The sequence below is a fragment of the Ursus maritimus genome, unplaced genomic scaffold, assembly GCF_017311325.1.
Source record: "Ursus maritimus isolate PB19 unplaced genomic scaffold, ASM1731132v1 scaffold_21, whole genome shotgun sequence".
NCBI classification, from domain to species: domain Eukaryota; kingdom Metazoa; phylum Chordata; class Mammalia; order Carnivora; family Ursidae; genus Ursus; species Ursus maritimus.
In genome coordinates, this window is record NW_024424564.1 from 52,727,137 (window position 1) to 52,753,410 (window position 26,274).

General features: G+C 52.5%; 2 protein-coding genes and 2 long non-coding RNA genes across 10 annotated transcripts in view; 3 read left to right on the top strand and 1 right to left on the bottom strand.

Annotated features, from left to right (window-relative positions):
- The window catches only part of FAM118A (family with sequence similarity 118 member A), a 24,229-nt gene extending 12,348 nt beyond the window's left edge, over positions 1 to 11,881 (top strand). For 4 of the 6 annotated variants that reach the window (XM_040637701.1, XM_040637702.1, XM_008702894.2 and 1 more), the window contains exons 4-9: positions 1,609 to 1,830; positions 3,651 to 3,779; positions 5,089 to 5,374; positions 7,041 to 7,073; positions 7,946 to 8,029; positions 10,710 to 11,881. In XM_040637701.1, the coding sequence (XP_040493635.1) occupies positions 1,609 to 1,830; positions 3,651 to 3,779; positions 5,089 to 5,374; positions 7,041 to 7,073; positions 7,946 to 8,029; positions 10,710 to 10,729 (774 nt within the window). In that variant the 3' untranslated portion in view covers positions 10,730 to 11,881. The remainder of the gene's footprint in view (positions 1 to 1,608; positions 1,831 to 3,650; positions 3,780 to 5,088; positions 5,375 to 7,040; positions 7,074 to 7,945; positions 8,030 to 10,709) is intronic. The other 2 variants (XM_008702893.2, XM_040637700.1) reach the window with 2 other exon arrangements.
- Positions 10,720 to 26,274, bottom strand: part of SMC1B (structural maintenance of chromosomes 1B) — a 79,544-nt gene continuing 63,989 nt past the window's right edge. The window contains exons 18-25 of one of the 2 annotated variants that reach the window (XM_008702889.2): positions 24,934 to 25,087; positions 23,291 to 23,389; positions 21,637 to 21,793; positions 20,465 to 20,619; positions 19,266 to 19,417; positions 17,392 to 17,461; positions 14,833 to 14,943; positions 10,720 to 13,626 (exon numbers count right to left, since the gene is read on the bottom strand). In XM_008702889.2, coding sequence (XP_008701111.1) covers positions 13,525 to 13,626; positions 14,833 to 14,943; positions 17,392 to 17,461; positions 19,266 to 19,417; positions 20,465 to 20,619; positions 21,637 to 21,793; positions 23,291 to 23,389; positions 24,934 to 25,087 — 1,000 coding nt within the window. In that variant the 3' untranslated portion in view covers positions 10,720 to 13,524. The remainder of the gene's footprint in view (positions 13,627 to 14,832; positions 14,944 to 17,391; positions 17,462 to 19,265; positions 19,418 to 20,464; positions 20,620 to 21,636; positions 21,794 to 23,290; positions 23,390 to 24,933; positions 25,088 to 26,274) is intronic. The other variant, XM_008702890.2, reaches the window with a different exon arrangement.
- Positions 14,950 to 19,084, top strand: LOC121104447. Its single transcript, XR_005836790.1, has 2 exons — positions 14,950 to 15,110; positions 15,378 to 19,084. It is a non-coding gene; the product is annotated as an uncharacterized LOC121104447 (long non-coding RNA).
- LOC103674029 lies at positions 21,624 to 25,328 on the top strand. The gene is made up of 4 exons (XR_571531.2): positions 21,624 to 21,760; positions 22,150 to 22,262; positions 22,975 to 23,524; positions 24,806 to 25,328. It is a non-coding gene; the product is annotated as an uncharacterized LOC103674029 (long non-coding RNA).

Here is a 26,274-nt window from a genome sequence, read left to right on the forward strand (position 1 = left end):
GGGGGGGGGGGGGGGGTCCGAGTTGCCAGGAGGGGCAGCGAGGAGGGAAGCTTGTCCGGGGTGCAGCTGCGGTGATAGTTCACGGGGTGTGAGCTGCTGAGTGGGAGAAGTTAGGCCGGCGGGGGTGGAGACGTGGGGTCCGTGGCCACCGAGCCGGTGGTGTGCCGGTCCTGATGGCGTTGGGGCGGCCCTGGGAGCCGAGGTGCTACAAGGTCAGACGGCAGGAGCCTGAGCCGGGAGGTCTGGAAGGGTCCCAGATAGGTAGTGATAGGTTTGGGATGTGACCAGAGGCTGACGGCTGAGCTGGGACAAGGTCCGCGGAGGAGAGGCCACGATGCAGGACGGTCATCTCAGTGGACAAAGAAACCAGCAGGGACTGTGACAGAAGTACAGCCGGAGAGACTTGGCAGTGAGCCCGCTCCACCCCTGTCCTCCCAGGCCGGGGGAGTGTGAGGGTTTCAGGGACGGCGAGGGCCGGGTTCCAGTGGCGCAAGGAGGGGACCGGTCACAAAGAAGGTGGAGATGTGGGGGTTCCTGATGTTAGACCCACTGGGAGCAGGAACGGTTTCTGGGATTGGGGAGCGACGTGAGAGTGTCAGGAAAGGGAGTGCAGGGAGCCATGAGTGCTCGCAAGAGGGTGTTGTGACCTGCGACCTCTGCAGGGACAGAGGGTTGGGGGGGGGTGACTGATGGACAGTCCCGAGGGCGGGCCGAGGTATTCGGTGTCGATGCACAGTCCTGGCCCCATCGACCCCTCAGCTAGCGCTGGTGGGGTGGCTGCGGGAGGCTCGGTCTCACTGGGGCGCACGAAAGCTCCAGACCCCCGCGTGCCGGCCTCCACCCCCGTTCCTCTGCTCCCCTTCCCAGCAGAGCCCTTCTGAAGCGTTGGGTGCATGTGCTGCTGCCAGTTGCTCCCCTGTCCTCTTGAGCCCACCCCAGCCCGACTTTGGTCCCCACCGCTCCCCTGAAGCAGCTCGTCAAGGCCACCGGTGACCTCTGGTGCTCCCTCCAGAGGCCGGCTCTCGTTCTGACCCCATCGGATCTCTCAGCAGTGTAGACCGTACTGTCGCTCACCTAGCTGAAGATCTCCTTTACGCCAGTGTCTCTGCGGCGCTCTCGGGGGAACCCGAAGTCTTTCCTGTGGTCTTCAGAGCCTCACACGATCTGGTTCTGGGTCCCCTCACCTGCTGACCGTACCCATGCTCCTCTCCTGCAACAAGGGCCCCTTGCTCACCGTTGGACCCACCCGTGCTGTTGCTACCTCGGTGCCTTGCACTTGCTCTTTCCTCTGCTTGGGGTGCGCTCTCAGAGGCCCCTTGTTTCCTCAGTTCTCTGCTCAAACGCCCCTTATCAGAGGCCTTCCATGCTGCCCTTCGGCCCATCCAGCCTCTGCCCCAGCAGCACCCGGCTTTACTTGCCCGCAGCATTTGCCACTATGGACGTATCGCTTCCTGTGTGTCCGTGATCTGTCTCCCTCCTCCAGGGTTTCAGTAAACTCCACGAGTCAGGGTTTCCTTTCTTCAGACTAGCACCCGGAGGACGGCCGCGTAGGGGCTCGGTGCTCGTCGAGAGGACGTGTCTTGTAACTCCTGTCCCACCTCTTCGTAGCGTACAGGTGACACCAAGCCCAACTTCTTCCAGGACTGCCTGATGGAGGTCTTCGACAACCTGGAGCAGCACATCCAGAACCCGCTGGTGCTGCAGTCCATCCTCAGCCTGATGGAGCGGGGCACCATGGTGCTGACCACCAACTACGACAACCTGCTGGAGATCTTCGGGCAGCAGCAGAGCAAGCCCATGGAGTCCCTGGACCTGAAGGACAAGACGAAGGTGCGGGCTGTGGGCTGGAGCGGGGAGGCGGCCGGGAAGCAGAAGGTGCGGGCCGGTGGGGGGTGTTTGCGCTGCTCGGGACGCAGACTGAGCTTTCCTCTTCCAGCACGTTAGTGACCGTGCGACCGACGGGCGATGCCCTTCCCGTCTCCGGACTTTGCTCACCGCCCGCCCTTGTCTTCGTTGTGCTTTCTGTCCTGCAGGCCTCTCGTGTGTGTGGACTCCTTATAGTCCTGGGGGGCGGGGAGCTGGGGCAAGAAGAGTCCCCATAAGCAAAATCGCCCCCGGTCCTAGTGCTGTGACGTTTGGGTGGTCCGGTCCCCTTGTTCACAGGTGGGGATTATGCCACAGGTAGCATTTTTATCTTGGTTTTCTTCCTTCATACTCTGCTGTGGGCATCGTCCTGTCCTTGAGCTGCGTTTGGAAGCCTGCTTGTACCCGGCGATGTCGTCGCTAAACTGCAGCGTAACTGTCAGCCTTCGTCTGCCATCGTTAGCGTGGTTCCACGGTGATAAGTAACGCTACAGGGAAGGTCCTTACGCTTCCGCGTCTTTCTGTTTACTTTTTTAGGGTAAATTCCTAGAAGAGTTGCGGGGTCCAAGGGCCCCAGGATTTTAGATAATATGAATTACCAAATTGCATTCCAGAAAGATAGCCAGTTTATACTTCCACTGGCCGCATAGGAGAGTCTCCCCTTCCCACGTCGTGTGACCACGTGGCGTCACCAGAAAACAAAACACATCCCCACTGGGGTGAAAATCGGTGACAGCTTTACAGTTTTGTTTCTGTCCTTGCTAAGGTTGATCATGGGTTCACGTCAGTGACTGTTTTGTGACATGTGTGTCCGTTGCTATTTGCTTAAAGATTTTACGCCCTCGCTGACCCTGGGCTCCCCGCTCCTTGTCTGCCTCCGCCCTGCGGGTGCTCTCGCCTGCCCTCCACGCAGGAACCCAAGGCCTAGAGATGACGCCTCCTTGAGGCCCTGAGTCAGCCTGCGGCAGCGGCCTCTTCAGACCCCGAGCTTCTCTTCGGCTGCTCTTCCCCGCAGAGCTTGGCAAAGGCCGGGTGGAGGCCACGTGCCTGTGGGACAGCCCACGGGGATGGCGCCGGCGCGGCCACAGGTCACACCCTCTCCTGAGCTGTTAGTGACAAGTGAGGGGACACCTGCTCTGCACGCCTGAGCCCCCCGTGCCCTCTGTGAGGCCTGCTTGCTGTTGGCAAGAGCGTCTCTGGAAATACGCTGCCGTGGGCCGTGGCGGAGGTGCTGGCTGGCTTGTCTGTCGCAGTCGAGCCACTGGGGTTTGTCCAGTCGTCCGGCGCTGTCGGGACCTCCCGCCGCCGTGAAGGGGCCCCTGGCACGAGGATAAAGTGCAGTTTGCGGGATGTGTCTCTTTTTAAGGGCTTTCGTTCTAGATCTTGAAACGAAATCAGTGTAGAGCTATTTGAGAAGTTATTTTTTTCCGCATCTGTTTTTTCTGGGTGTAAACGCAACATACACACGGCAGGATTAAAACACAACGTGTCACTGAGAAGTGAACGTCGCCTCAGTCCCGAGTCACCAGTCTCGACAGCGTGATGCGGTCTCCGGGGCTAGAGGTGGCTTCCGCTGGCTGGCTGGCTGTCGGCCGCCGTCCTCTGACGTGATGGGGGCCCCAGCAGCCGGGCCGCCCGTAGGCTTTGCAGGGGGCACCGTAGACTGAAACCGCTCCCTTCCTCTCTCCGAGGTAGGCTGGAGAAACCACGCGCCTGGTTTTGACGTTTTCCTCTTCTGTTTTCAATAACACCCGGTTTTCCCCTTTGTCTTGGCTTGATTTTGGCAGGTCCTTCAGTGGGCAAGAGGGCACATCAAGTACGGCGTCCTGCACATTCACGGCTTGTACACGGACCCCTGCGGGATGGTCCTGGACCCGTCGGGATACAAAGATGTCACGCAGGACCCGGAAGTAATGGTACGGCCCGCCCTCAGTAGGCATGGCTCGTGTCCCTTGGGGCGTGGTGGCCACTAGCTCCTTGGCCGTGCAGGTGTCCGCGCCCGCCCTGGGCCTCCGCGCCCGCCCGCCCCATGGTGCACACAGCTGGCCGTGCTCAGCTGTCTGTCCAGGCACCGGCGCCTCGGATGGCTGCCCGGCGCTCGTGGGGCGAGTCCCGGCTGCTCCGGGCGGCCTGCGGGGCCCTGCACCATCTGCGCGCCTCGCTCGGGCCGCTCCTGCCGCCCGCGTGTGCGTGTGTGTGAGTGCGCGTGTGTGTGAGTGCGCGTGTGTGCTTTCAGGTACCTCTTCTCCTTTCTCTGCTTGGCATCTCTCTCGCTTTCAAAACCTCATTTTACAACTTCGTTCTCGTGAGGCTTTTTTGGTATCCTGGGGAGAATGAAGAGTGGAAAAGCTGCTTTTCAGGCTTTTTATAAAGTCTTTTAGTAGCGTATTTAGTATCGTTACTGAGTCCCTGGTAATCTTGGGGTCAGTCACTCTGGTCCTTGTGCTGATCCCGGCCTGGGGCCCACGGCACAGGCGTGGCCCGGTGGGGGACTGGACGCCGTTCGGGGGCTATGAGAGGCCTGGGTGGATGGGGGCGCTCTCACTACGGTGTCGGGTGTCTGCAGCGGCAACTCTCTGCTGCGTGCCTGAGCGACCCCCTGAATCTTTGCCGCCCCCTTGGCCCTCCTCCCTGAGGTCACGGTCATGGGTCCCCTCCCTCCTCAGCTCTTCTGCCCTCACTTCCAAAAACCCTGTTCTGACAGCAGCTCCCTGGTTCCCATCTGTGATCTGTGGAGACACATCAATTCCGGAGCGTTGCATGTGCACAATTCTGAACAGAAACCCACGGAAGGTCCTTATTGCATGTTTTAAGAATGCAGAATTGTACACTGTCCCAGAAGAGCTGAGTTGAGGGGCTGCACCACAAGGTGGCTGGCCGGGTGGCCGGGGTGGGCATTAGGCTGTCCTCGCTTTGAGGCCCATCTACACCAGACGTGACTGGGATCTGCACCGTTACCCTGGCTGGGAGAGGAAGGGGCTGCCGTGAGCGCCAAGCTGGGTCGTTGGCCCAGCGTGGGCCGGTTTGCTCGCCCGCGGCGCTGGGTTGATGTGAACAGCATGTCTGGAGCGCACAGCCACCCTCACTCCGTCCCCGGCGTGGTTGGGGGGGAAGGGCTGTTGCTCAGCCACTTTCTAAAGGTGTGGACACATAGCCGGCGGTCGGGCCTAGGGTCTCGCCGTCTTTCGGGTGAGCGTTCCAGTGTCTTCGTTGGTTTTTGCACAGGAAGTCCTCCAGAACTTATACCGCACCAAGTCCTTCCTGTTCGTGGGCTGCGGAGAGACCCTTCGGGACCAGATCTTCCAGGCGCTCTTCCTGTACTCGGTGCCCAACAAGGTGGAGCTGGAGCACTACATGGTCGTGCTCAAGGAGAACGAAGACCACTTCTTTAAGCACCAAGCAGACATGCTTTTGCATGGCATTAAAGTCGTGTCCTACGGGGACTGTTTTGACTACTTTCCCGGCTACGTGCAGGACCTCGCCACTCAGATCTGCAGGCAGCGCAGTCCAGGTAGGGGATTTTCTTTCTCGACTTTTCCAGGTGTGAGACTGATAAGAGTTCTTTCTGGCTTTTCCTCTTCTTTTGAGATACAATTTACACGCCATAAAATAAAACAGAGACGTCATTTTCATACCACTAAGTTCCCGAGCCGTCCGGTGATCCTGTGTCAAATAGAAGGTCCGGGTGGTCGGTGCGATGGTGACGTCTATGCACAGGTCGTGAGCCTTTAAAGCTGTGCCGACGGCAGTCCGTGTTCGTTCCCGTTTCAGATGACCCGCCGCGCTGCCAGTTACGTAGCGGGGAGACCGCGCCCAGCAGCCTCCACGGGGGGACGCCGCAGCCGGGCAAGCGCAGGGCCCTCCTGCGCCCTTGTCCCCCCGCTGCGCTTTACAAGTTAGAACTGCAGAGGCCCAAAATGAGCTCGCGAGGACTTCTGCAGCCTTTTGCAGATAACATCTTTACCCTGTTCCGCGGCGTGCAGCACGCCTTTTTAAGTAATTCTCCTGGGCCCAGCTTTTGGGGAGCTGCCAGGAATGACCGAGAGAACGGAGCAGGTTTTAAATTGGTCATCCCGACATAGGGCAGTTAATGGCTTTGAATTTGGGGTCATAAAACACGGATGATGGCAGACTTGGAAAGGTCTGGACTGGCTAGATTGAATTACAACAAGAACCCAGCCCCGCTGCCCCGGGCAGGGGAATTGGGTCAGCCACGTGGCCGCTGCGTGTACCCGCTGTGACCTCGAAGACTAGAGCATGCCAAGATCACGGGTAACCGGATACACACGCGGTCCAGCACTGGTCCTCATCAGAATGGCGAATGGTTAGCCAGGGACCGGCTTAAGTTGCGTCTCCATGGAGGACAGTAGTCAGGGCGCTAGTCCGTTTCTGAGGCAGAGAAGACGTGGGCCCGGATGCTCGCTGGGTCACACTCTGCTCTGTGTTTCACATCCTTCGATTTCAGGCCCAGTATCCACGGGCACTGAGTAGTGATTTGACAGGTGGCGAGACCAGCTCAAGAGGTGGGTCACTTGCCCAGGTAGCGCCCAGAGATGTTGGAGCTGGGACTGGAATCCCAGTGTCCCAGCCAGGCCCGCAGGCCCGGCTCTGGAGAGGGGCGGAGGCGCTCTCTGTCCTGCCCCTACCCACGGCCTCTCCTGCCTCCGCACGCACGGCTCCCCGGAGGACCAGGACCTCACGGACACCCGCGTGAGCGCGGGCCCCTGGGCGCCTTCCTGGCCCCGCGGAGGCCGCGTTGCGGACGCTGGCAGCTGAGTGGATTTGATAAGCTTTTGGGGCCGAAAGATCTTTTGGACTAATAATCTGTGACTGGGTCTTAAGGACTTTGTACTTAGCTCGTGAAGTACCTCTCTTGACTGGAGAGGGTGGTGTCCCAGCGCTGATAGTCATGACAGTGACAGCGGGTACCGTACCCTTTCTCCCTGCCAGGCCAGCCCACGGCGCCACGCGCTGCCACCTCAGTCCTCACGCGGACACTGGGTGGCGAGGAGGGGCGCTCGCTGGCCCGGCCCTGGCACGCCAGAGCTGGCATTCAGGTCCCTGGTTGCTGTCGCCCTGCCTCTCTGAGCAGGCCTGGCCGCCGTCCCCGCCGCCGGCCTGAGGAGGAAGCGCACGTGAAGTCTTGGGTGTGCTGACTGTTCTCCTTTCTTCTCCAGATGCTGACCGAGTGGACAGCACCTCACTGTTGGGTAAAGCAGATCTTGATTTTTACCAGCCTGGGTTTTGCCTACTCGTTCCATTACCTTCCTGCCACTGTAGAATCATGGAAGTGTTTCTCGCAGTAAATACCTGGGCTGTCCTAACACGGCCTCACCAGGGATGGGGACCAGCAGGGCCATCACGATGGTCCCTGCGACAGTGGAGGGATTCAGAGCCGTCCCTCCAGCGAGGAGGGGGAGCGTAAACGTGGCGTAGCTCTGGCCCCTGAGAATAATGTCCCGTGCCACAAGCAGGCATCGCAGGGCGGGCGGAGCAAGATTCAATTTGTATTTTACCACTGGGTCTGTGGTGTCGTGGCTTCGTCCCGTCCCCTTCAGAAATGCTCATCGCAAAGGTTCTGAGCTTTCGTGTAAAATTTTTCCGTGTGCTGCTGGTCGGCCAGGCGAAGGTTTTCGTGGCCGGGCTCAGCTCTGGCTGTTGACGAATCTCGAGATAGGACTGAGCGTGGTAGCGGCTGCAGCCTCCCGTGGGTGGCCTCGGTGCCAGCCCGTCCGCTTCGTCAGTCGGGGGGCGTGGGGAGGGGGGCTCTGGGCGCCCCGGGTGCCCTCAGCAGGTCTGCGGCCGGGACCCTGCACCCGGTGCTCGGGCTGCAGTGCAGGAACCCCGCAAGCGTCGCGCTCCGCCTTCCATTTCTGCCTCCTTGCCCTGCGAAGGACACCTTTATCAGAGTCGCCCTGTCACTTACACGTGACTCCCTTCCTTCTCTTCGGGACAAAGCGTCCCCTGTGGCATCTGGCAGGGTTGCGGGCCGGTGCCTTGATACAGTCAGATTTATAAACAGGTCCTTGAAGGGTGGACTCTGGACGAGACCAGCTTCTAAGTAAAGGTGTTCCTCTTTCAGGGACCGCATGTCAGGACTGCGCCAAGAGGAAGCTGGAGGAGAACGGAATGGAAGTCTCCAAACGGCGCAGACAGTCCGATGCGGGTACAGTGCTCTCGGCGCCCCTGCTTCGTTGGGAGGCCTGGCGGGGTGGCGGGGCGGTGGGGCGGCCCCGAAGCTCGCAGAGCGCATCCGCCACGTGGTCACGGCCCGATCCCCACCAGCAGCGTTGTTGGGCGCCTGGAGCTGCCTGCGGTCCCGACTTCTGTCCCCTCAGTTTCCAGAAAAACCACTTCAAATCCTCTGTTTCTTGTTCCCTCCGTCAGGGACTGAGATGTTCGTAAACCGGTTACCTAAGTGGATCAGGTCTGTGGCCTCCGGGCCGGGATATGGTGCCGCTCACCCGGCCCAGCCCGGCCCGTCCTCCCTCCAGGGTCCAGAGCGCCTCATCTCTAGCTGCCCAGGTCGCGGGTGGGACTCCCGAGTCTGCACCGGCCCCTGCCCCCCAAGCCCCCTCAGCCGCCTGACCCCTGAGCCGCTTCTCTGCGCCGGCGCTGGGTGCGTGGTCACGGCCGGGCCGGAGCAAACCTGCCCCCGGTCTGCCTGTCGGTTGAGTCTCAAAGTTGGAAAACAAAACAAAAGCACTTACTTTATTAAAACAACGCAAATATTTTTTCCTGATCCGCTGACTTGCGTGCCGCGTTAATGGGGCCAGTGTCATTTGCAGGACATTCTCAATGTCAAGGGCAAATGCAAAATTTTTGCTTGTTGAGTGTTGGAGTTGCTGGTGTTGCTTTTTATTTTTTGAGGAGTTTCTAGGTTTGTGTTTGCCTTGTCCAAAAAATCATGTTTCTCAGTGTTTTTTACATATCATTCTCTTGGTTATACCGTCCGCCCCCCCTTTCCCGAGACCCTGACCTTCTGCCCTGCTCCGGCTGTGTGCGGAGCCGTGCCCCAGCTGCCCTCCCTGGCCTCCTGGGCCGCTGCCCNTCTTCCTTGCCCTGCCTGGAGCCCTCAGGCTGTCACAGCCCCACGTGCGGGGGGCCAGCTCCCCGAGGCCCGGGGTGTCTGCGGGTGTCTTCTCGTGGTCCTTACCCTCCACGCGAGGTTGGAGTGGGGGTTCTGCTTCCTGTTTTCCCTCGGACTCCGCTGTCTTACGGGTCCGGGTCCGGGTTTCCTGTTGGGAGAGGGTCTGTTGCCAGCCCAGGTCTCTGTGACCTGTAGGTGACCTATTGCTTTCCTTTCTGGAAGCTTTTAGGATCTTTTTTTCTCATGTTCAGAAGTTTCATAAAGGTGTTTTTAGGTGGAAATCTTTTGTATACCTGGCTCAGTTTTTCCCCTGCTTCTCCAGTCCTGGGGTGACTATGGTTTCCTTGATTGTTTCTTTCGACTCTGTTCCCTCTTTGGTTTCGTCCTGGTTGGACCTTCGGGATTGATTTCTGCTGTTTTTCTCTCATGCCTTCATGTTCATTTTCAGTCTTCATCTTTTCAAAAATTTTCTGGGAGGTTCTCAAAATTATGTTCTAGCCTTTGGGTTAAATCTTTATTTTGAGAGCATTACCATTAATTCCTGGGCACTCTTGTTTTCTGACTTATTCTCTTTATCTTTTTCCCCCATGACTGGGATCTTTTCAAATCTCTAGAGACACGGGCTTCCCTGGGTGTCTGACCCCACCCCATTCTTGAAAACACTGGGATTGAGGATTTTCAGATAACAGAGTTAATTTATTACTTTAAATAAGAAAACCTAAGCAAAATGCTCTTAAACACCTGTATGATAACCCGCGAAGAATTTCTAGGGCTACAAATTAGGTCACAGGTCGGGTACCTATTATTTAGCGTTGAACTGAATCCTCAGGGGTATGTTTGAGCAGTGCTGGGACACTGCATTTTCCTTCTACGTCGCAAGGAGCATGTGCTGTTGAAATGCAGTGTCGCAGCTGGGTGGGCCGGGAGCCTTGCGAGGGCGCGGGGCCAGCCCTGCCGCGCATCCCCCAACACGCACACCTGCAGGGGGAGAACGTTTCAGCAGCATTTCGAATAAACTTCTTTCCAGTCTTTGGCAGATATTTGGAGTGTGAATTCAGCTAGTAGGGACATCTATAACCAAATAAAAATGAAAACAAAAATGAAATGAGCGCTTTGGTTTCCTCCAGGACAGACGTTTTTCCCACCAGTCTCTGTCCTGCTTGTTTGCTCCCGTTTGGGGCTGCTGTGTCACTTGTGGTCGTGAAGGAGGCAGACCCGGTTATCCTCAGCCCGTAGTGCTGCTGCGGCCACTGCGTATGCGCGGCTCCCCCCCCAGGGCCACCCCCGGGTGGTGGGGCGCTGTGGCGGGTGAGCCAGTGGGACCCCAGGGGATCCCCTGGATGCCAGCACCCACGCCGGCAGCCACTTCTCCCTGGGCAGGCCTGTCTCTGTCGAGAAAGCCCTCCAGGTCCCCGTGGGCCAGAGAGCGCAGAGGAGTGCGGCCGGCTGTCATTGGCGCGGCCCGCGGGCTCCTGCAACCTGCGTGTCGACATGGCCCCCCGTCTGGTGACTACTCCCCGCTCCCAGTCCTCTAGGAAGGGAAAGGGCACCCCCATGTGTGGGCCGGGGTTCCCTGATGGTGCGTTCAAGTCACAAAGCCCTTTCTGGGCAATGGCGTCCGTTGCGGAGTCACTTCGGAAGTGGTGCGCGGGGAAGAGAAGCTGCAGGTGGTTGCGGAACTAGAGGCCCTCTTGCAAGCGCTCCTTCGAGCTGAGTTGTAACATTTTTGCATTCCTTTTTGTTGTTGTTGAAACAGATGATGCTGGAGGGTCTTGAAATCTTTAAAGCCAATACACCTGCCACTTGGAAACCAGCCTTCTGTAACCACAGTGCCATAACCCCAACGAAGAGGAATGTTCGGAGAACTCGGCGGGGGATCTCTCCCTTTGAAACCATCCCACCCCCTGAAGAGCCGTGGGGCTGTGCGGCCTCGGAGGCAGGGTGCCCGTTCCACTGTGGGCTCTGACTGCTCGGGAGGTGACGCGCACGTCAGGCGTCCTCTGTGCGGCCGACGGACAGCTACCTCAGGGACCACGCGCGGCGGGGAGGGAGGTCCCGGGCCTCCCGGCTGCCGCGCCGCACGCCCCCTTTGTCAAGGTGGTTTTTCTAATAAAAAGGGGAGGGTGAGGACTAAGCAACAGTAGTTGCCAAAGAGAGGAAAAAAAAACTAGATGCTTAAATTTTTTAATTTTTACGTGGAAATGTCTGTTACTATAGAGAAAACTTGCAAGCGTTCGCTGCGCTGTTGGCTAGTGAGGCGTGAGCGGGTGCTCGATGGAGGCCGCGTCTGCTGCCCAGAAAGACCGGCTCAGTGGGCTTCGTGGGGACGGCCTAACGTTAGTGACTTCAGCTGCGGGAGCGGCAGGCCTGACGCCGGCGGAGGCCCGGGAGGGCAGCGCAGTGCTGGCTGGTGCGCGCCGGCTGACAGCCGAGACGCAAGGGGAGCACGAGCCCAAGATGGCAGCTTTCCGCTAGAGTGTGAATCCCTGGTTGCCCGAGTTTTTATTCTGTGGGCTGAGGCCCAGCCTTTCTGCTCGTGTCTTCACAGTCCCTTCCGCTGGCCCACTTGGGCTTTGCCGCAGCGGGGCGGCCGGAGCCTGCAGAGCACCTGCGGCCGTGCGAGCGGTCAGGGTCAGCGGGGCAGGCAGTGCGCGGGCGCTGCCCCGACCGTGACCCTGGCGGGACCCTGCTCGCCTTCCCTCTGAGGCTGCTGGTTTTGCTGTGGTTTCTTGCCAAATCCCATGACGCTCCCCATCGATGGCGCCGGGCTCCCCCAGGTATAGAGAAAGTTGAGAACTGGAAACACGAGGTTGGGATGTGTTGTGAATGAGAGAGAAGCCAGAGGCCCACTTAAGACTTTTTCTTTTTCTTTTTGAAGCATGAAAAATCTTTTATGTTACTCTGGTCTTAAATAAAATTTTAACTTCAGCTCTGTGTGCTCAGCTGTAGTCATGACAAGGCTCGATGGGACGTAGTCAATGAGAATGTTTACCCGGAGTTATCAGTTGTGAGGTCAAGTGACTGCTTGAATGTGTTTAAATTTTTTAAAAAGTAAATAAGTTGTTGGCTTTTTAAAGACGTGTTTACAAAGTGCCATCAGGGATGCACGAGTGTGAAAGCTGATTGGACACAGGGCAGGCCGGCATGGAGCATGTGGGAGAGGATAGGAGACTGGAAAAGTAGAGCCAGTGCCGGATGCACGCTGAGTGCCGTGCCGAGGCTCTGAGGCCTTCTCGCTGTAACGAACGGGGAGCTCTGTGGTCAGTTCTGCGAACGCTCGTATTAAAATGCAAATGTCTACCAACACGATTGATCTAGTAGAAACAATCCGATCATCACTCATTTTCTTGTGTGTAATTTTGTTGATGAGAAACACTGGCTCAGGGGTGATGACAGGATGGCCCTGTCGTAGCAGCAGGAATGGGGGGGTGTGGTGCTCTCACAAACCAGACCGTAACTGGAGGGATCACTGAGCGTGAGAATGGCCCAGGCAGGGGTAAGGGACTGCCCTGAGCGCGGGGGGCACTGCAGGGACATTTCAGTGTGAAGTCGATGTTTCCAAGGCAGAGGAAGTCTGTGATTTAGAGGGTATTGCCGATGTTTTCTTAAAACAGGAACAGAGGCCGATAGAGTGGCTCCTGCGGGCTACAGCCAAGGGAGCTGGGCCGGGCGAGGGCGGGGGCGTCTCTGAGTCCCGTCTACTTCTGCAGGCTTCTCCCCCGGCAGCGCGGGGCCGGTCTGCAGTGGAAGACCACCAGCACCTCAGAATTTGCTTAATTCCATTTTGTGTTGCTTTAGTTTTACGTTTACATGTGGACAAACCCTGTGTCGAGGGGTGACTTTCAGTAGATCGCAGTGAGGAGCTACTCTGCCAGGTACAAAATTTTATTCATTTTGAAGTGGAAATGAAATATTAATGCGGCAACTTTCTTTCCCCCCATAACGATGTATGTAAGTAGAGAAGTCGGTTGTTAGTTACTTGGGAAAGCCGGTGTTTTCTCACTGTTCTGTTAACAGAAATTATACTTAGAGAAATTTAGATTTCAGTGAAGCAGACATAATTCAGTTTCACCTTAAAATATTTTTGTTTCGAAAATGGTAGATTGGAGACATTTGAAATTAGAATACTCTTTATTGATATTTTCAATATTGATAACATCCTCTGAAATAACCTCCTGTAAAACCCAGGTTCAGTGCCCTGTAACTAGCATATCTGAGAACCAAGAGTTTCCCTTAAAGATTCCTTAAAGGTACACGGCAAGACCTGAGTGAAAATAATGCAGAATTCAACATTTTTCTGACTGGCTTTCGGAATGGCAGTTGCAACCGTGGTATACAATTGAACCTTTTTTTTTCTAACCCATGCAGTGCATACCTAACTCCTAAGAAACTTGAGCCACGCCACGGGGAAGGGGCCTGAACTTGAACGGAAGCCATCGCCGGGGTCTGGCGGGTCGTGGTGGCACAGGCCGCTCGACTGCTCCCGCGCCGTGTGGTTCAGGAGCAAGGACGAAGTACTTGGTGACCCTGACCTGCCCGACCGTCCTGTTGGCTCAGGGTCACTCGTGGTCCTAACGCAACTCTCGGTTTCTTTTGCTGCTTTCTTGGCCTTCGGTGTCTGGATACGGAGAAAGGTCCAGGGTCAGAACTCTGCTGCACATGCAGTCATCGTGCTGAAATGAGAGGGGGCCGCGGAGAGTCAGCTCTCTGCTCAGGGAGGAAGCGTCATCAAACGTCCAGGAAAGGTCACTAGGCAACCCAGATTCCCACTTAGAAAGGGGCCTCCTTCCAGCCACCTGTCTCCAGTCACGCCAGCCTCACGTTCGTGTGTTCTCTGGTGAAAGGCACGTGCACACGCCAGCCCGGAGGACTCGGGCACACGGACTGCGCTGCGCGAGGCTGCTGAGAACGAGTCCGGAGCAGCTCTGACAGTCGGCACAGGCGTCCCGTTGGCCAGGGACATGCGCGCTGCTGCGGGAGAGGGTGCTTGCTCTGCTCCACGCTCACCACACTTCTCCTGCTCACCTTTCCCTCACCTGCCTCCCTGACCCAGAAGCGCCGAACCCCTTCTCCTTGTTTTAGCCTGGAACAGGGTGGCAGCCCGGCCCTCTTCGCCAGGTGCGCCCCCTGTGCGCATGTGCGGTGTACAGGGTAGTAAGTGGGTTTTTCTAGTCTAGCTGCCTGTGCCAGAGTCTGATTTACAGAGCCCCAGCCAGAGACCTCAGATGGGTAGAGGAAAAAGATCTTTCTTGCTCCCCTACGCTGGTATGAGAATTTCCAGTGGCCCCCTGACATCTTGGAGGTACAGGAAGGGAAGTTCATTTTTATCTTAGTTTAAATGAAAATTCAGGAAGTAAAGCCTAACTGTCCCCAAACTGAACTGAATTAGCTGCTCTACTCCATTAGCTCAGGTAAGTATTTTGAACAACTTAAGAAAGGTGTGTTCAAATTCTGGGTTACAATACAACTTGGAATGTCTGATCAATTTGTTTTTTTCCTCTGGTCCTTTTTGAAAGCTAAATGGGTCTTTTAGTGCTACCCACAATGCATTTGTTCTGCCTAAAACATTTAAACATTAGAAAAGTATGAGACAGAATATTAACAGTTTGCTGTGTTAGCGTGTACCTTAACGAAACTATCCTACTGTTCTGCAAGTTTTGGTTTGCTTTTTCACCTAAAGCATACCTTGAAAATGTCTGTGTACCGCCATAGAAAAAATAGGAGCTTTTAAAATCTTACTTGGTTTAAAAAAATCATTTAAGCCTGTATTTATCAACTGCAGAAATCAAACCGTATCTCCAGACTCCACACTGGTATTGTGACGAGGTGTCAGGAAACCACCAAGGGACATTTCTCCTCTCCCCGTTGCTGGTCCTTACCTCTGGATACACGCCTATCAGCGCGTCGGCTTTGGAGTAGAACTCCTCTTTTAGGGAAATGACTATCATCTGAAACTGCTCCTGAGTCTGCTCTTTGATGTAACTTGAGACCTGGGGGAACGAAAAGCCCACGTGTCACCAGCAGGGAAGGCCTCGTTGCGGGGCCTCAGGACGATGACCCTGCCGGTCTCCAGCTTAGCCTGCGGCAGGTGACCTGGCCCTTAACTTGGCTTTCTGGTAACTCCGTAAAGCTACTAACTCCGATTCTAAAAGAAGAGGTTAGTAAAACATTGTAAATCTTATTAAATCTATCATCTAAAACTTTAAGAATGTTTTTAAGAGCAAAGCTCTAACTGAAGATACTGTCAAGTGAAAATGTAATCAGCTTTCACGACAAGATGAAAACTGCTGATCAGACGCTATGTGAGAGCGAGGATGAACTGGTATTTAAACTTCCAGTTTCCTGTTTTGCTAGCTCAAAGCTGGAAGCGGGAAAAATGGCAATTATATATGTATTCATAACCATAATCTAATTATTTGGTTAGAGTTGAACTCAGTGGCTCCATCAGGAAGCTTGAATCCAAGGCATGAGAATAAGAAGAAAATGGACTCTGGATAGAAATGAGTCCTGTTGAACAAACTCTACTCAGAACCCACAGAAAGATGAGGAAGAACTTGGCCACAGTGTCACGCGATGTCTGCCAACTCCCAGCAGGTCTCTGAGGGTCCGGAAGGGCTCTTCTCCGTCTGCGTCGGTCCTGACCGCACCAGCGCAGTAAGGACGCAGCTCTGGAAGCAGGCACGGCAGCCCTGGGTGGGGAGCAAGTCACCAGCTCAGGTAAGTGATGCAGAGAGGAAGCTGCCCTCGGCTAAGAGGCTGGATCCGCAGGCGGAAGCGACTCCATCCGGCGTCCGAGGCAACGGTAGCCACTAGGATGCGGCACTGGGGAGTGCTGCGATGCTGGCAGGAGTGGAAGGCGAGGCAGGAGGGACTCATTGGGCTTGGAGAGTTGCCTGTGGTACACGGGGGGCACCCTGAGCACTGGAAGGAGCGGGAGCTACTTGGGGTTTGCTCCTCCTATGATCGCTCCTATTCAGCAGGGCAGTGGAGTGGCCAGGAGAGTGAATCTAAGGGAAGACTGAACGTTACAAGGTTTTTAATACATAGGATGGGTGCCAATAGAAGAGTCTTAAGTAAGAGTCCCTGGTGATGGCGGTAATACAAACATCTAAATTTTGTGGAAGACCCAGATATCTTAAAAGAGGCAGTCCACAAAAATAGATCCCCACTGCAGCATACGGAACGTGGGTACGAAGTGCCAGAAGTCACCTCTTCAGGGGAGATTTCTGCCAAATGAGTCAGGCCGCCAAGTCCAATCAGCCGATGCACACTGGCTGGCATGCAGGAGGCAGATTTTCTGTTGTTCCCATGTTTTCCTTCCCCGGTTACCCTGAAGTCCGGCAAGTCCCAGAAGGTGGTTCTTTGCTGTCCTCCACAGGGCTCAAGGGACTGGGGGTCAGTTTTCTAAGTTTTGTGACTGTGGAGCTGACATGCTGTCCTCAGGCACTCGGTGCCCTGCACAGGAAGCAGGGGGCGGGAGAAATCCGGCTTGGAGGAGGACAGCTGGGTAGGCGCTGGAGGGAGACAGGCCCGCCGCCATCAGAAGGCCCCTCCCGCCCCTGAGGCATCTCCCGCCGACTCCAAGGACTGAGAGCTCTGAGGACACGGCTCAGGGACGGACTCCTCAGCCGAGCTCACGAGACCGAGGCGCACAGCAGGATGCCAGCTCGCGCTGTGCTGGACTCAGAACCAGGAGTCGGATTCAGCCGCCTCCAAACGACGGTCCCGGCGGTAGGACCGCGACACCAGAGTCTGCGGGCTGAGCGATCCCGTCCCTCGGTGGCCACCGGCCGGGCTCTGCCAGCAACTGACTCTGTCCTTTGGTCAGGCTTCCGTGGCTGACTCTGTTCTCATGTCAGAAAGTCACAGTGGACATATGTGGCTTCAGTGTGCTTCTCTCTCGGGGGCGTTCTAGAGCTGTGCTCTCATCTTGAAGCCTGACCTTAACTGGAACTCCCAAGAGTTTAGCTGTTCCCTTAGTTCGCGCGTCTCAAATAGCACAGGATCCCGAAGTGCAGCAGTCAGATAAGTTTCAATAAATGCAGGAGGGGGCAGAAGTTTGAACTTTAATACCTTTGGAATTTTCTTTAGAAACGTTATTTTTGGACTTTAATTTGGACCTATTTGCCACAGGGCCTATTGGTGACCCTCTAGGTCCCAATATCTGTATCTGGGGACAAGTCACCCACTAGCAATGCTGTGGATTCAGTAAAATAATCCTCACTTGACTCCCTATTTTGAGCCCTCAGTAACTCATTCAGGGTCCCCTAAACCTCGAATGAAAACTGCCCCAAATTTTTAGATATTTAACTTAGATTTGATTTTTAATCAGCAATTATCCAACAAACTGTGTGTGTTCAGGGTAAACTGTCCTGACCAGAATGTGATCCTCAAGTTGAAAGCGATCCGCTGGAAATTAAAAGCAGAGAGAAACTGACCTTGCCGATATTCGTGTTGTCCAGGGCTGCGTCCACTTCATCTAACACAAAGAATGGAGCGGGCCGAAAACTAGAAAAAAAGTTACACTCAAGTAAGTTACAGCTTTCTATTAAGAGGATTAACAGTGTTCGGAGAAAATAAGAGACATCATCTTGGATGCTTTAGCCTCAGTCACCAACCGCCCCTGCAATGCTAAGTCTAATGTGTGACACTCAGCCCGCGTCTCCTGTGACTGTTGCAGGTGGCATCTGCGGCTGCCCCTGGCCTGTGGCTCTGACGTCAAGGATGAACATCTACTCCCCCGACCTGACCCGCCGTTGCTTCTCTCTCTTCCGCCAGCTCCGGTCAGTGCGGTGCCCTTGGGGTGCGGTGCTTACACACTGATCAGCTCCCCTGGTGATTTCATCTCCTCTCAGGGTGTCAGTACCATCTGTGTATTGACGGCTCCCACGCTTGCCTCCCATGTCCAGAGGCTTACTCGACACTCCCTGTGGGTGTCTAATAAATAGCTCAAGTTCTCCAAAATCCTGCTCCTCACCTGCCCCTCCAGACTTACTCCCTCCCAGGGGTCTTCCTGCTCTGATTAGGGGTCATCCCTGCTGCCTCCTTCACACCCCACACCCTGTCTGCTCAGCCTCTGCTCTCACCCTGGTCCAGCCCACCCTCATCTTCCATCTTGGCTGCTACAGTGGTTTCCTAGCCCTGTGCCTGCCACCGTTGCAGACAGTCTATTCGCTACAGATGCCAGGCTCTCTCTGGCCTCGGGACCTTTGCACTTGCTGTTCATGTCTAGAACATTCTTCTCTTAGCTATCTGCAAGACTTGCTCCCTTCATTCCTTCAAATCTTTGTTCAAACATTGCCATCTCAAATAGGCCTTCCCAGGCGACTCTTTCATATCGCAAACCCTACCCTGCTTCTTAAGATCTCCATTCCTGTCATTTCCAATAGTCTCTGTTAGGGAATTAGTTTACTAATACACCTTCTCCTCTGTCTTCCCCCAAAACGAAGTCTGTCTGAGGCGGAGATTAATTTGTCCCTGCTGTCTCTCCAGAGCCTACACCCGCGCTTGACACAAAGGCGATGTGTCATCTCTGCTGAGTAAACGGATGGCAGTGACCCCGGGTACCGGCCCCGTTCTGCTGAGACTTGCTCAGCACAGGCTCGTGGTTCGATTCCTGCTGCCTGCTCTCTCTAGAGTCTGCTGGCATTAATGCTATTTTCTGTTCCTCTCCTGTAATGGCCTCTTCTTGATCCTTGGGAGAAGTAAAAAGCAGCTAGAGAACTTAGGCTCATTTTCCTGGTCACGAAAGCCGAGAGGCAGCAGCATGTGCCCCTAGATCTTCCTCTGAGGATTTGCATGTTGAAAGGCAGTTGCCCTAATTTTAGCTAACGTCTTCTTGATTTACTCCACCAGCTGCCACCACCACTAGTGGAAATGAGGAGGTTAAACACTTTTTCAGGAGAAATGCTTCACTTAACATTCTTTATATAAACACCGCTCTCTGAATAGGCATTAGGAAAATAATATACAGGTTGGGAGTTTTTATTCTGTTTGGGTTTGTTGATGTTAACTGTTTGTTGGCAATCCTGATGTCCCAGCTGGCTATTCCAGTATTTCTTTTTCTTCTTTCTTTTCTGTAAAGCTGGAATATTAGTAGCTACTGGTAATTACAAAAATTTAATGAAAATCTGTCAAAGACTGAATTCTGTGTTAGATTTGCAGTCTAAATTATTATAGGCCTAAAACAGAACCTGAATATTGTCTGGCTGAAGAAAACAGTTTTGTACCACATACGCCAAAACATCTTCTGTAGGAGGGTCCATTTGGTTTCTGCCCTGATGCGACATCAGCTAGCTCACTGGGACCTTACCTGTGCACGGCGAACAGGAGGGCTAACGCGGCCACACACTTTTCTCCCCCCGACAGATTGTCCATTGGCATAAACCGTTTGCCTGGAGCCACGCAGTTATAGCTAATTCCCCCTAGGTAAGGCTCTTCTGGGTTCTCTGGGCTAAGAAATGCCTGAAACACAGGTTATTTATTTAGCAAAATCAGAAAAGCAGTTAGTAAATTTCAACTTTGGAAACTGCAACAGAGTTTAACTGCAAAGTATTCTATTGGTTAGCTTTCGTCCACTGTGATGGCAAAATTCCAGTGCCTGCAGGTGACGTGCATAGCTGGCTCTACAATGTAGTCACAGGAAGCAGGGCTGTCTGGATGGGGAGTAGAGGGAAAACACTCTCACACACACAAAGGATCAGGCCTCCCCACAGGCCTGCCATGCAGACGTCAGCAGCACGTGCCACAGTCTGACAAAAACAGTCTTCATTCAGCCCACTCAATGGCCCATTCACCAGCCACACAGTGAATACCTACTGTGGGCCAGGTCCTGTGGCTACAGTGATGAATCCTGCCTTCACAGAGTCACTGGGTTTATTTCAGTCTGTCTTTACTAAAAGTAAGTAACTATTTTTGGCTAAAATTCTAAATATCTGATCCAGGATCAACTTTCAGCCATAAAAGAACGCCACAGGAAAGGTAAAAGCAGATGTGGAAGACCTGATCGACATCTTGAGTCCACATTCAGTGCCACGGGATCTGCTATGGGGACTGACCATGGAACGGGCAACGGTTCTAGCAAAGAGACTATCGATACAATCCTGCCTTTGGTTCTTTCCCTCTCCTGACCCCAAGTCAGCCATTTCCCAAGACCCCTCTACATTACAGGTACCTTCACTACAGAGACCACTGACCGTTCCATAAAATCAGATTAGCACCAGACAGCAGAACTCCAGAACTGAAGAATATCTGGAAACTAAATGACCTAAACCCCTCAGTTTTCAGATGAAGAGACGGGCCCAGAGAGGTTCTTGCCTTGTCCAGGCTGGCCAATGGTAGAGTGAGTGGAATCTAGAACACACACAGTTACTATGGTAACCAATCTTCTGAAACTGACTTTGCTCCGGAAGTGGGTCACTCAGATAATGTGACAGACATTTATTTCCCACCGGAAAAAAAATACCACCAACACAAAGTTCCCAATAACATTTGGGGGTGAAAAATACATACTTGGGCACTGCTGTTTCTGCAGAGCTGCTTGTAGATTTGATCAATTGAGATGGAGACGTGCTCAAAACACTGGCTGAAGAGGTCGTATCTCCTTTTTTTCACCTGTTCAAACTCTTGCCGACACATTCTGGCTTCCTTTCTGCTGGCCTCAAAAGCTAAGAGAGAATCAATGTTCTTTACTTTGCAGACCACTGAGGGACTGGCTCCTCTTATTTCAACTTTAAAGCATAAAATATTTTTTATTATTTTTAAAGATTTTATTTATTTGAGAGAGAGTGTGCACAAGCAGGGGGAGTGGCCGGCAGAGGGAGAGGCAGGCTTCCCGCTGAGCAAGGAGCCCGACATGGGGCTCGATCCCAGGACCCTGAGATCATGACCTGAGCTGAAGGCAGACGCTTAACTGACTGAGCCACCCAGGTGCCCCAAAAGCATAGAATATTTTAAAAACTGGATTTTGAATTTGGTTGTCTTGAGTAAAATCTACCTTTGAAATACCCCAATTGTTATTAATTCCAAGAACGTGGCTCTTAAAATTGATGAGGCCTTTTTCTAGGGCTAATTTTAAGATAATGACAAATTCTGAAAGAGTAATATGACCATCATGCTGGTATTAAAAAATATATCTGTTCTAGGGGTGCCTGGGTGGCACAGTGGTTAAGCGTCTGCCTTCAGCTCAGGGCGTGATCCCAGCATTCTGGGATTGAGTCCCACATTGGGCTCCTCCGCTATGGGCCTGCTTCTTCCTCTCCCACTCCCCCTGCTTGTGTTCCCTCTCTCGCTGGCTGTCTCTATCTCTGTCAAATAAATAAGTGAAATCTTTGAAAAAAAAATATCTCTGTTCTAAAATAACCAATACACCTGGGGTGTTTGGGTGGCTCAGGTTGTGAATTCAGGGTCATGAGATTGAGCCCCGGGGGGCTCGCTCTCTCAAATCTTTTAAAAAAATAAACTTACTAATGCAGCTGTTTATAAGTTAAAGCAGAACACTTTCAAAAAGGAAGCAATTAGTATTAGAAATGCACATTAATGTAAGACAACAGAGGAAAATATACAAATAAAGCTAAATAAAAATAAAGCTACAATCCAGGGGGGATTGCTGATAAGTGTTACAGAAATCAAAACCCGTCACACCCAAGAATATGGCCTTGCTGACAACTAGAGCTCAGGCTCACCATCTGTGGACTCCTGAAACTTGTCTCGGACAGTCTTCAGTTTCTCCAGGGCTCTCAGGTTTGGGGCCGCCGTCTTCAACAGGATGTCTTCCTGGGATGCCACTTGTTGCAGCAGGAGTCTAAGGTGGGCCTCCACTTCTTTATCAGTTTGTAGAGCCTGTTATTGGGCAAAGAACAGCATTGATTAGCTTGCCTTTCCAAACTGTTGAGTAGGCTCAGGGCCCTTCAGGATTGGGCCCCTGCCTCCACACCACGCCTTCCTGCCCACGAAGCCCTGAGTCTGAAATGCTGCCAGGCTGCGCGATCCCCAGCTTCCGGAGTCGGCTGTGCTCCTCCAGGGCTCTTGTGTTAGAGACCCTGCTATCCTGAACACGCGTCCCTTCTGTACTTCCCTGTCCGGCTAAAAAGCAACAATTCATAGATCACCTTCATTTACTCATTCGTTAAAAAATACTGATTGTTTACTATGTATTAGACATTCAGTGATGAAAACTGTTCTGGTCCTGCCCGTAGCTCACGGGGAAGTCAGATATACACACTGGCGTTGACAACAGTGCGGAAACGCTCTGACTGGCGAGTGCGGGTACTGCGAGGCAGGGAGAAGGGACCCAACCCATGTGGAGCAGGTAACACGTAAGCTGAAACCGGAACAATGAATAGAGCTTGAGTGAGGAGGGAAGGGAAGGGAAAAAGTGGTACAGGCCTGACCTTCCATGAAAGTGTTCTTGCCCTTTCAGGATCTTTATTGTGTATACGATAAAGGTGACATTGTAAGTCATTGAGAAGAGAATTACTTGAAAAGTGTTGCATAAACTTGCTAACTTAGGTAACTTTTTAAAAACAGATTCTCACCTTATACCATATGCCAAAATAAATTTCAGATGAATTAAATAGGTAATGAAAGCAAAGCCATGAACAGGAAGAATATTTATAAATATTTACTCAGTAATAAGGTGGGAAGGATTTTCTAAAATGAAAGCACCAAATAGGCAATAGAAAAGACAAAAGCTTTTTTCTGATTGCCTAAAAATAGCATAAATATAAGCCACAAGCCCAAGAATCTCACAACATATATTAAGAACATGTGAAATTAACACATGTGGGTATTGCTACTGGCATCAGCTCTCTACTCCCTCCTTTCTCACAGAGCCCATGTTTGACCATTTCTCCGTCAAGTGTCCCCTGTAGCTGGGGGTGGGAGGGGGTCCCTGCTTGATGTAGGGCTAGTCAGGATGGAGTCAAAACAGAAAGAAACATAGCATCGTGGTATGGCTTATCAGGATGACTGACACAGAGCTGGAGCTGCTCGATTAAAAAGCCCTTGAAACTGCTCCCCAGGTGTGTGCCCTGCCGCCGTGAAGGCTGTGTCCCCTACTGCAGCGGCCACACCGGGACACTGACGGGCCACAACTGGGATGCTGGAAGTATGGTGGCGACTTCTGTCTCTTGCAGGACTTCTCAGAGACTAATAATCTTGTGACTCTCCAAGGAGACAGCCCTTCAAAAAACTGGCTGACCACAGAAGTGTTTCTTATCTGGGAAGAAATTTCATGATACTAATGTTCTGCTGAGAAATGCTGATCTAAACATTCTGTGGTATATTTAAATATTCAATATCACAGTGAGTTAGTCCTAACAGAAATCTTTCGATTACCTTCAAATCGTCTCTTAGAGAGCTGTAGTCGACCTCGATGGCTGCTTCTTTCTCATAGATGTCAACTGTCGCCTGGGTACTTTCTGCTTCAGTTCCCAACTGAAACACAGATGAAGCGCTTTCTTTGTTATATGAAGTGGTGATCTCCTCCATCTGCCCAGGCCCTCCAGTAGTCCCACCTCACTCCTTACTGGGGCCTACAAGGCCATGATGATCTGGCAACAAAATCCCCAGGTACTTCCATGGGCACAGTATGAGCGAGTGATCTAGTATATAGTATAGTCTCTCTCACAACAGAAGAATCTTCTACAAGAACCCTTGTAAGTCTTACCTGGCAAGTCTAGGTAATGTACCCTCAGTATTTTTTTTTTTGTTTTTGTTTTTTTTAAGATTTTATTTGAGAAAGAGAGAGAGAGCACACGAGTGCGGGGGTTGGGGAGGAGCAGAGAGAGAGGAAGAAGCAGGCTCCCCGCGGAGCGAGGAGCCTGATGCGGGACTTGATCCCAGGACCCCAGGATCATCACCTGAGCTGAAGGCAGATGCTTAACTGATGAGCCACCCGGGCATCCCTTATATTGCCTTTTAAACAGACATTCTATTTCTTTCTATAGTAAAACTATTGTTTTTCTGCTCCCATCTATTTCTGCTGTTCACAGACCCCTCCCTTCTCTCTCTGCACCTACAAAAGTGGACCCGTGACCCAGAGTTCTTCCCCAGGATTTTCCTAACAGAGAGCGCAGGGGAGAGTTCTCTTTCCCCTCTGGTCAGAGCGAGTGGTTATAGCTGCAGCCTTGTGGGGAAAGCCAGTTTGGGAGAATGAAGCCAATATATACTGAGCCAGAAAGAGTTCTTGACAGTGTTCAAATTCCTGGACTGAGTCAAGCTGAGACTGCCTCCTATCCCTATTCTGCCCCCGCTACCCAGCCCTATCCGTTTACCCCCTTTAGAGCCATCCAAGTTGGGTTTATGTCACTTGTGGCCAGGAAAGGGTTTTCTCCTTTCATTACCCTGTTTGGAATGTGACCTCTGCTACAATTGAGAAAATAGACAAAGACATTTTGAGTATAAGGCTATGAGATCTGGTCAATGTTGGCAAGAGAAGAGTTTTATAGATGCTCCACTCTGAAGAATCCAAAGGACTCAAGGCACTTCTGGGGTGGAGGATGGATGGAACAGAGTAGCTGTCTGACTGCTGGGGCAGAGCAGAGAGGGGAGGAGGGATGTGGAGGGAAGACCCTGGGGCAGAGCTCAGAGATGACCTGAGAGGCAGCACCAACAATTCTCGCCACCGTCCTGTGGATGAGCTAACGGGAAGATGGTCTTTCTACAGTGCACAGCAGCCACTTCCCCGACATCACCCCAAAGCTCACTGATGCCAACAGCTTGAATTCTGTGCTTCTTCTCGGGCATCTAACGTGGGGCTAAAAGGACGTGGATTAGCAAGAGACATAAGAGAACTGCACGAAATGCCCAGTCCTCTGCCATGATGATTGTGCTGCCCTTTTTCCTTCCTAGGAGGAGATGCCTTCTCCACTCCTCATGGAGGAGGCGTCTGCAGAGCTGGGACGTCACTAAGCAGCTGGAGGGCATCCCATGAAGTTCCCTACGACTGCACTTATTTTGAAACCCTGGCGGTAGAATACCTCCACTTCAATGATGTCATCCAGTGATCCCGACAGAAGGATTATTTCAATGTCCTGAACTTTGCAGTCAAGCAGCAGATTATGCTTCTCTAGCCGTTTCTGTTCCAGAGAAGTCTGAATGATTATAACTTCTTTTTGCCATTTTCCCACTTCCCTGTAAATACACAGATATGAAAAGTGATATTTTACTCCTTATGTGAAGTTGCACCAAGGAAGAAAAATGAATGTGTTATAAACAAACTTACATGGAACAAAGATTTTTTCCTACACGTGCTAGAAGTTCTAGAGCTGCCTCACTGATGCTTGTAATGTGAACTCTAACACTCTGGAGAAAGGCCGCGAATGTGATCAGTTAATCCAAGGGAGGATTTTTAAATAATAAACATAATTAATCAGTCTAGCTTTGTTTCTTACTTTGTTTTAAAATCTGTATAATTTTTCAAGCTGCATTTCTCCCTCAATATAAGTTCTATACTTTAGAACCTCGAAACAAGAGAAACAAACTTTTAATAAGAGAAATATCTTACCAATTAAGTCATTACATATCTAATGGTCTCAAGTTTTCTTTTTACTACAGCCACTATTAATATAATACCCTCCATCTTAAATGAGGGCTTGGGGGTTTTACCAGTTAATGTGGGATTTTAAAGAGGACCTAAAACAGGACCAAAAAATAAATTAAGAATTATATGGTTTTCAAAAATACAATGATGAACAGAAATGTAGTTCTGTTTATACCAAATACAAGAGTGAAAAAAACTCCGGAGTAAACGAACTTCAACTCCACTCAAAAATCTTAGACAAAGAACTTTTGGCTCTATCTTGAAATGCTGAAAGTCTTTAACCAGTGAGGAAAACCACAAAATCCCAACAGTTGAACAAACTAGAGCACATTTCATCTGATCGCTTATGGTCATGTCAATCATGCAGGAAAGCAGAGGCCACTGTGGCACAGCCGATCGGCTGATTCCAAGTCCCCATCATGACAGACACATGTGCTTATCATGTGCCAGGTACTGTTCTAAGTGTCGTATGAACAGTCCCTCATCTGATCCTTACAGCTCTCCTGGGAGGTCGGCACTATCCCCACGTTGTATTTATTAGATGCAGAAATGAAGGCACAGTATGTAAGTAGCAGGACCGGGGGATGCAGCCACGCAGACTGGCTCCAGATCCCACCCCGGCCCCACCAGGCTTTGTCCCACAAGTGGACTAGAGAGGGGCCTGGCACAACAGTATCAGAGGGATTTAGAGTAAGGGACTTTTCATACAGGTCCACGTTTTCATCTGCCAAAGAGAACTATTCACTCTAAACAACTAACTGCCTCTTTTAGTTTTCCC